At 53.5% G+C, this 9,585-nt stretch overlaps 1 protein-coding gene across 1 annotated transcript in view; it reads left to right on the top strand.

Moving 5' to 3' along the window:
- Positions 1–336: 336 nt before the first annotated feature.
- The window catches only part of LOC309413389 (T cell receptor alpha chain MC.7.G5-like), a gene marked incomplete at both ends in the record, with an annotated part of 252,930 nt that continues 243,681 nt past the window's right edge, over positions 337–9,585 (top strand). The window contains one exon of the mRNA XM_082010509.1: positions 337–633. Within this exon, the coding sequence (XP_081866635.1) occupies positions 337–633 (297 nt within the window). The remainder of the gene's footprint in view (positions 634–9,585) is intronic.

The following is a 9,585-nucleotide window of genomic DNA, read 5'->3' as shown; positions in this document are numbered from 1 at the left end:
AGGCATCCCCTTGTGCACTCAGCGTTTATTCTTCTTCTGCACTCAGCCCTCTGCACTGCACTGTAACACAGCCATTCTCCTGTCTCCTCGTCCCCTCTTCATCCATCCATCCACGAATCTGACTTTCATCCCATTCCTGCACGCATCAATTCCAAATTCCCCCCAGCCTTCTCCCCTCGCTCCACACACCCACAGCCCGATCACCCTCTGTCCCCATTCACGGGCACATCTTCCCAGCCGAGCAGGTCCAGCTCTGTCTGTCGGCCGCTCGTCTTAACGATTGCTCCGGGAGAATCCGAGCTGGGTGACCTGTGGTGATCTTGGTGCTTTCCTTCTCCTGTCTCGGCAGTGGCTGCGGGCAGAGCCCAGGTGCAGCAGGAGCCGTCGGCAGAGACCACCGAGGGCACCGGTATCAGCATCAGCTGCTCGCACCCCAGCATACAGTCAAACGATCTCATCCTCTGGTACCGTCAGCTCCCGGGCCGAGGCCCCGCGTTCCTGGCGTCGGGACTTAAAGGCTCCAAAGAGCTGCGGGACCCGCCGGGGCGAATGTCGGTGGCGGCAGACCGGCGGTCCAGCGCCCTGTGGCTCGCCCGACCCCGGCGCGGGGACGCGGCGGTGTATTACTGCGCCGTGGGAGAGACACGGGGAGAGGAGCCGCGGCTGCGGCCGGGCACGAACCGCCGCGGGCGGGGCCGGGCGTGTGCAGCGGGGCAGAGGACACAGCCCCGGCCGTGCCCGCCAGGGGGCGCTGCCGCTCTGCCCGCCGGGGCCACCCAGGGCCCGGGGCGGTTCCCCCGCCCGGCACCGGCACCGGCACCGGCTCCGGTATTGGTACTGGCTCCAGTACAGGCACCGATACTGGTACGGGCACCGACACTGTTACTGGCACCGGTACTGGTACTGGTATCAGCACTAGTACTGGTACTGGAACCAGTACTGGCACCGGTACCAGTACCGGTACTTGTACTACAACTGGCATAGGCACTGCTACTCGTACTGGTACTGGCACTTGTACTGGTACCGGTACTAGTACTGGTACTTGCACTGGCACCGGCACTGGTACTCCACCGATACTGGTACTGGCACTGGCACCGGTATTGGCACCGGTACCGGTACTGGTATTGGCACCTGTACCGGTACCTGCACCAGCACCGGTACTGGTACTGGCAGTAGTACTCGCACAGGTTCTGGTACCAGGTCTGGCACCGGCACTGGCAGTGACAATGATTTCAGCACCAACAATGTCCCCGGCATTACTGGGTCCCCCCTGGAGTCAGTGCCTGGGCTCAGCACCTCTTCTCTTTGATGGCTGCTGTGGATCTGTGCTCCTGATAGCAGCAAACAGGTGCCCTCGGTCAGTGCCGCATATGGAGACTGAGAGGGTCTGTGAAGGCAGGGACAGGTACAGGATGTTCCCCGCAAGGCTCTCTTGCTCCCCAGATCATTCTCAGAGCGCTCTGCGTGACGTGGCATCCTCTGGGCTGTCAGTAAACGCCTGCCAGCGTTACCTCAGAAATGCCTCACAGAGGGAACAGGTTCCCAGAGTATTTTCCCCTCCCAGGGACATGAACCAAGGTCTCCACCCAAGGCTGTTGTTACCGCTAACAGGCCCCTTGGACATTCGAAACTGGCAATTAAGAAAGCAACGCACCCACGAACTACCAGACATAGAACGGGTTGCAACGGGAGTCAGCCCTTACACGGCAAAGGTGCATTCCAACAAACCCGAAATATTTGTCAGAGCTCTGCCAGGTTCCTTTTACTGTGGTCTCCCACCTGCTCCTCAGCCCTGGCAGGGCCAGACTTTGATCTGCGGTGAAGTGGTTACCTTGCTTTGCAGCAGCGGTTGATTTCATTCCCCTGACACCAACGGAGACAGAGGATTTACCCCAGCACACCTTTGCATCCTCCCTCTTGCCTGGGCAGCTGATTCCTTCTGGCCTTGACAAAGCTGTTGCGAACAAGGCAGTACATTGCCCCACGGGAAACACAAATGTAGTCAAGCAGGGTGACCTCCCCATGTGGCACGTGGCCCTGCTTTGTCTTTGTGTTCTCCATGTGTCTCCTAAGCGTTCTGGGAATAGCCTCATCCTTGTCACTGTGGGGACTGAGCAGCCCCTGAGGATCCTGAAGTAGTTCTTCAGTGCAGGCTTTCTTTCCCGGAGGTCTGCTGTGCCACCACCATTGTCCCCTAGATGCTGGAGACATTTCTTGTGACCAGGACTCTCATTTGTGTTTCCGGCTTTCATTTTCCCACTACTTCCTGGGCATGACTGAGTTCCTGAGCTTCTCTGCCGCGTCCTTCGATCGTTACTTCGCTGTATGCAAACTGATCGCTGAAAAACGCTATTGTGACGAAGAAAGTCTACTTCCTGCCGGTGCTAGGAGCATGGCCAGTAGGCTTTGTGGTTATCTTATGCCAGGTGGCTCTGCTGCTGCAGTGTCCTTTCTGCACCAAGATCGCTGTTGACCATTTCTACTGTGAAGCTGGACCAGCAGGATCATGGCCTGTTCGGGATAGGTTGAGCTTGGCTGGCTGCCGGGTGCCCACCAAGCTGCTCTATCACTCCCCCTCCTCAACACAACAGGGGGACAAAATAAGATGAAAGGCTCCTCGGTTGTGATAAGGACAGGGAGACCACTCAGCCATTACCATCACAGACAAAACAGGCTCGACTTGGGGAAATTAAGTTCATTTCTTGCCAGTCAAATCAAAGCAGGGTAATGAGAAACAAGAAGCAATCTAAAAACGCCTTCCCCCGACCACTTCCCTCCCTCCAGGGCTCAACTTCGCTCCTGTCTTCTTTACTACCCCCCACAAGGCAGCACAGGGGGACAGGGAATGGGGGTGTGGTCAGTCCGTAACATCTTTTCTCTGCTGCTCCTTCCTCCTCATGCTCTTCCCCTGCTCCAGCGTGGGATCCCTCCCAGGGGAGACAGTCCTTCACGAACCTCTCCAACATGGCTCCTTCCCATGGGCTGCACTTCTGCACAAAGTGCTCCAGCATGGGTACTTTCCACGGGGTGCAGTCCTTCAGGAACAGACTGTTCCAGTGTGGGTCTGCCTCGTGGTCACAGGTTCTGCCAGAAAACCTGCTCTGGCATGGGCTCCTCTCCACGGGGCCACGGATCCTGCCAAGAGCCTGTTCCTTCAGGGCACATCTACCTGCTGTGGCATGGGCTCCTCTGTGGGCTACAGCATGGATATCTGCTCCACCGTGGACCTCCATAAGCTACAGGGGGATAACTCGTGTCACCATGGCCTTCACCATGGGCTGCAGGGTAATCTCTGCTCTGGCACCTGGAGCAACTCCTCCTCCTCCTTCTTCACTGCCCTTGGTGTCTCCAGAGTCGTTTCTCTCACATATTCTCATTCCTCTCTCCCAGCTGCTGTTGTGCAACAGTTTTTTCCTCTTCTTAAATTTATTATGGTAGAGGTGCTACCACCGTCGCTGGGTGGCTCAGCGTGGGTCAGTGGCAGGTCTGTCTTAGAGCCGGCTGGAACTGGCTCTGTCCAACATGGGGGCGCAGCTTCTGGCATCTTCTCACAGCAGCCACCCATGCAGACCCCTGCTACTAAAACGTTGCTCCATAAACCCAAGACATTCCACCCCTCACCTCTGTGAATCATATATTTAAGACTTACTGGTAATATATACATGCATCATACACAATCCACAGTGTTCACAAACTTCATTGATATCAACAGAAAGAATTTCTCACCCCAAAATCAAGATAACACCATCACAGCACCAACAAAGGTGGACAATCTACAGGCATGCCACTCCTTGTCCCTTCACAGCAATTACAACAGCAGAACTTCCCCACAACTATTCTGCTCTCCACTCTCTACCAATGTTCAGTCCGTGTTCCAGGGTTCCCCAGGGATCAATTTTAGGGCCAGTCCTCTTCAATGTTTTTATAAATGATCTGGACGCAGGAATCAAATGTACATTGGTTGCCAACGATACTACGCTGGGAGGAGCTGTGGACCTCCCTCGAGGGTAGAGAGGCCTTGCAGAGAGAACTGGATAGGCTAGACAGCTGGGCAATCACCAGCCGTATGAAATGCAACAAGAGCAAGTGCTGGATCCTCCACCTGGGACGGGGTAATCCTGGTTATACATACAAGTTGGGGGACGTGAGGCTGGAGAGCAGCCCTGCAGGAAGACATCTGGGGGTTGATGGCAAGTTGAATATGAGTCAACAGTGTGCCCAGGCAGCCAAAAGGGCCAACAGTCTCCTGGGGTGGACGAGGCAGAGCGTAGCCAGCCAGACAAGGGAGGTGATTGTCCCACTCCACACTGCACTGCTGTGGCCCCACCTCAAGTACTGTGTGCAGTTTTGGACATAAAACCTTTCCAACATAAGAAGGACACCAAACTATTAGAATGTGTCCATAGGAGGGTGACCAAGGTGGTGAAAGGTCTCCAGGGCAACACTTATGAGGAGTGGCTGAGGTCACTTGGTTTGTTCAGCTGGGAGAAGAGAAGGCTTAGGGGTGATCTCATCACAGTCTACCACTTCCTCAAGGAGGCCACTGGAGGAGGAGGTGCTGTTCTCCTCTTTCTGGTGACCAGTGATGGTATGCGTAGAAATGGTGTGAAGGTGCATCAGGAAAAGGTTCTTCACAGAGAGGGTGGTCGGTCACTGGAACAGGCTCCCCAGGGAAGTGGTCACAGCACCAAGCCTGTCGGAGTTCAAGGAGCGTCTGGACGATGCTCTCTGTCATGTGGTTTAGTTCTCGGTAGCCCTGTGAGGAGCAGTGAGTTAGACTCGGTGATCCGTATGGGTCTCTTCCAACTCAAAATATTCTATGATTCTGTGACACGTCAGCACACGTAAATACACATGTGTATGCACACCCAGTTACACAGGAGCCCCTGCACACACACACACACATTCACCCCAGAGACTTGTCATCACATAAGCGTTCACATGTGCTTACACACACTCACCCTTGCATGGAGATTTATATATGCAAGCTCGTGTACAAGCACAGATATGTATGTGCTCGTCTGCACACACACATGCCCGCACAGACACACACACGCACACTGACACCACACACACTTACTTGCTCACCTGCAAAAACGTGCACGTACACCAACACATGCACAGGCACACACAAATATACTTCTTCACACGCACGCTGGCAGACACTCACTCTCACACGTGCGTTTGCAAATGCACACACAGCTGCAGGCACACAGGCACAAATACACCCACAGGCACACACAGGTGCACGCGAGGAAGAACAGCCTCTCCCCACACACCCTGAGATTCCAAGCCCTGGTGGATTTAATGACAGCAGAGGGCTTTGGGGCTTTTGTGGGTTGGGCAGGAGTAGTTCAATCAATTGCGTCCTCATTACAGGAAAGACAGAAGGTCTATTGGGGTCCAAGCTGCAGGGTCTTTTTTGGAAACTCAGCCTGTTCACATGCAAAGTCGGTGCATGAGAGGCAAAGGCAGAGCTAGAGACCATCCTTATTGCTGCAGCTCCAGGGGTTCCCCATGTAACAAGTCAAAAGAATCCCTAAGTTTTACAAGTTCCAGCCCATCTCTGGTGATCAGCGTAGGGCAATCATGGAGGTCTGGGACCAGTTCCAGCTGCAGTGCGGGGAGAGGTGCTGCCCTGACACGCTCACGCGGCAGCAAAGGGTTGTGTGTCTGGGGTGAGGCAGATGCCCTGCAGCTGCAAATGCTGAGCCTGGGACACCAGGGCGGAAGCTGGCCTGAGGAAGTTGCCTTCAGATAGATACCCCCTCTTCAGAAGCCAAACTCATATTAATTAGCAAGTGGCATCAGGAGGAGAGTTCAAACTGCCTGAGGCAAGCTGTCTGTCAGTTAACCTGGCTCATTAGAGCTCGTGGAGCTGCACTGCTGGAGAGGTCTGTCTCCTCGTCTGCTTTTAGCACCACGGCAGTCTCCAGAGCCACGGGAGTGGTGGCAGGAGGCTGTGCCCAGCGCTGCACAGGCACCAGGAGGACAAGCCTTGTGCCCGCAGAGCCTCCCAGAAGGGCTGGCATTTTCCAAGGGTCCTCACCTGGCCTGGAAGGCCCTTATTCAGGTCCCCCCCACTGTGACCTGCCTCCCTTGGAGGGAGTCCAGCTCCTAGCTGTGCTCGGCAAGTCCCCCATCAGGAAGCAAGGTGCCAGCCAGAGGGGTTTGTCAGAAAGCTCCTCAGAAAACAGCTGCAGCATTGCTCAGGTTCGCCCAGCTGCTGCCATTGTTGGCCACCAGGCAGCCACAACAGATGTGTACCATGCGTGTAGAAAGCACGCCTGTGTCAGGATTTTCCATCGCTGGCTGGTGAGCTCGGCACTTGCTGCTCTGGTAGACCATCGCTCTTTGTCCTGCCACTATAGGCCCTGGTAAAAAGTCTTTCTCCATCCTTCTTAATTAAGCCCGCTTTATATATCGAAAGACTGCAGTGAGGTCTCCCTGAAGCCTTCTCTTCAGCCTCTCTGGCTGAACAGCCCCAACTCTCTCAGCCTTTCTTCATAAGACGCTCTTCCAGCCCTCGGATCATTTTTGTGGCCCTTCCCTGGAGGGCCTGCTCTAACAGGTCCATGTCTGTCTTTATCGGGAACCCCCGAACTGGACGCAGTGCTCCAGGTGAGCTGTCATGAGAGCTGAGCCGAGGGGAGAAACACTGCCATTGACCTGCTGGCCACACTTCTTCTGATGCAGCCCAGGATACGGTTGGCTTTCTGGGCTGCAAGTGCACATTGCCGGCTCATTGCAGGTTTTTAAGCAGCGGTATCCCCACGTCCTTCTTCGCAGGGCTGCTCTCATTCAATTCATCCCCCGGTCTCTACTGATGCTGGGGGTTGTCCCAACCCATGTGAAAGCCCGGGCGCTTGGTCTTGTTGAACTTCATGAGGTTCGTATGGGCCCACCCCTCCAGCCTGTCAAGGTCCTTCTGGATGGCATCCCCTCCCTCAAGAGTACCAGCTGTACCTCTCAGCTTGGTGCCATCTGCAGACTTGCTGACAGTGCACTCAGTCCCACTGTCAATGTTATTAATGAAGATATCAAATACTATTGGTCCCAGTGTGGACAGGAGAAGGGCTAATGGGTAGCTAATGAGTTTGGGTACCTCCTCACTCAAGGAGAGTAGGTTTAGATTGGACATAAGGAATTTTTTATAAGGGTGACAGGGAGACAGGGGAATGGGTTGCCCAGAGAAGTTGTGGATGCCCCATTGCTGGAAGTGTCCTAGGTCAGGTTGGATGGGGCTCGTCCAGGTCGAACATACAAACCAGGATCGTTCTCCAAAGGCCTGAGTCAAGAGCAACCAGTTGCTCTGGGGACAGACACCTTTCATCTTCTGGATGTAGCTTGGTCCGCGCTGGAGCCAGCGGTTACAGGTCAGACAGCTGGGCAGGCAGGGGATGCCTGGCGGCCAACGGCTGCAGGTGAGTCAGCAGTGTGCCCCTGTGGCAAAGCAGACCCACTGCGCTCTGAGATGTCTTAGCAAAGGTGTAGCCCGCACACGCAGGGAAGTGATACTTCTCCTCTCTTTGTCCCTCATGAGACCATGCCTGGGGTCCTGTATTCAGTCTGGGGCTCCTCAATGTGTAGGAAAGGAACTGTCATGTGGGAACGAGTCCAGTGGAAGCCCCCAAGGCAGTCAGGGGGCTTGAGGACACAATGCACTAAGCGAGCGTGAGGCAACGGTGTCTTAGGAAAAGGATGCTCAAGCAAGATGTCACGGGTGTCTACAACTAAGTGCTCTGAGGGGTTGAAAAGATGGATGCAGGCTCTTCTCAGAGTGCACCGTGGTAGGGTGAGAGGCAAGAGACACCATTTGCAAGCTGGGAAATTTTATCTCAGTATTACCAACTCTTTTTCTTTTTCACTTTGATATTCCCCTGAAAATTCCCAAGCACTGGAATGCACTGTCCACAGATGTTGTGCAGGCTCTGTCCTTGGCCCATTTCATGACTTGACAGACACAGCCCTGACCAGACTGACCTAATGAGACCTCCTCTGAGCAGGGACGTGGAATTGGTGATCTGCAGAGGTCCTGTCCAACATAAATTTTGCTATGGAAAGAGTAAAAATAGTTTGGCTGGTTTGTTTGTTAAAGGCTAGAAGTAAGGAGAGGACAAATGCAGATACAAGTGGTTCTGTGGAACTGGAGAATGGAAGGGTTGTGGTCAAGGGCAAAGGCTGTTTCTTGTTTGTTTTTTTCCCTCAATGAGCTCTTCAGAAGCTGATTTATGAGATGGGATGGGACGGGTAACAGGGAACTTCATGTATTGATTCCTGAGTTAACTATTTCTTGGCTAGAGAGAGAAAGTCCGCAGTGCCTGTGGGGCTGAGTGGGGCAGTTGGTGTCTGCAAGGGTTTGAAGATGTTGACACTGTGTTTGTGAGAGCTGCAGCCTTGGGGTGGGCTAACAGGAGCTCTGGGCCAGACACCATGCACAAGCCAGGAGAGGCCAACCCAGCCAAGGCTTGAGGATGCACAGAGAGAGGAGACACAGGCAATCAAGGAAGGACAGACTCCCAAGGTGTTGCACAGGAGGATGTGCCAGAGGGGTTGGTCACCAGGTGCAGGCTGATCCTGCTTTTAGCCCTCACCTTGGAATGGCAGAAGGTGTTGGCTGCAGGAGCAACACGTGTCACTGCTGGAGGAGGGAGGACCACAGCACAGGCATTTCAGGCATGCTAAGAACAAGCTCTTTCTCTTCCCATTTCCTTCTTTGTTCCCCTTGCAGAGTCCTTTCCAGCAGCTCTGCTCTCTCGGGGTCTTGGAGGGATGTGTGGGGTTTTTGAGTCTCTCTCACACATGCAGGAGGATTGATCTCAGCATGCACCTTGTGTACCTCATCCTCATTCCCTTCCTGAGGCAACTGCTGGGTAAGTATTGGCTTTGACTGGAGGCATGGCTCCTCTTCCCCCCAGCTGACCCTCTCCCATCAACAACTGTCTGCAATGAGCTGCTCTTGAGTTATGGGCAAATGTTGGGAAATGTCAGATCACGCGGGTGGCTTGGCAGCTGCCTTCCCAGGATGCTGTTACTGCTGGCAAAGAAAAGAGGTTGAGAAGAAACAGCTCCTCTCCTGGTCATGCTAGACCCCTTGCCTTCCTTTTCTCTTGCCAACTGCCCACCTCTCTGCCTCTCTCTTCTGATCTCTCTGGGAGCAGTGTTTCACAGAAAAAGCATGGCAGCAGCTCTTTTGTACCTCGGCAGTACACATTTTCTGACCTGTGTCATGAAAGTGTGATTTCGGCTGCTTAAGGAATCACCACTAAAGATATTAGAAAGCAAATATTTTTAATACAAATCTGTAAAAACCACAGCTTAACAAAATTTGATGTCAAGGTCTACTCTATTATTATTCAACATGGAAAAAGTACACAAAGAGAAACCAAATTACAATTAGGTTGGCATGATTTACACGTGGATTGGTAGGAATGATATACACAGAGTCAAGGAAATCAAGTCAGGTTAGTGTGACAATTTCCTAATAAAGCTTAGCAACATAACACCTTAAAAGTTACTAAGATTCTCTAATTACGCATACACACACAGACGTAGACACAGAGATTGAGACATATAAAGAGATAC

The sequence above is a fragment of the Phaethon aethereus genome (assembly GCF_964289735.1).
Source record: "Phaethon aethereus genome assembly, chromosome: 25".
Classification (NCBI taxonomy): Eukaryota; Metazoa; Chordata; class Aves; order Phaethontiformes; family Phaethontidae; genus Phaethon; species Phaethon aethereus.
Note: the sequence above shows the minus strand (reverse complement) of the source record. Positions and strands in the feature narration are given on the sequence as shown.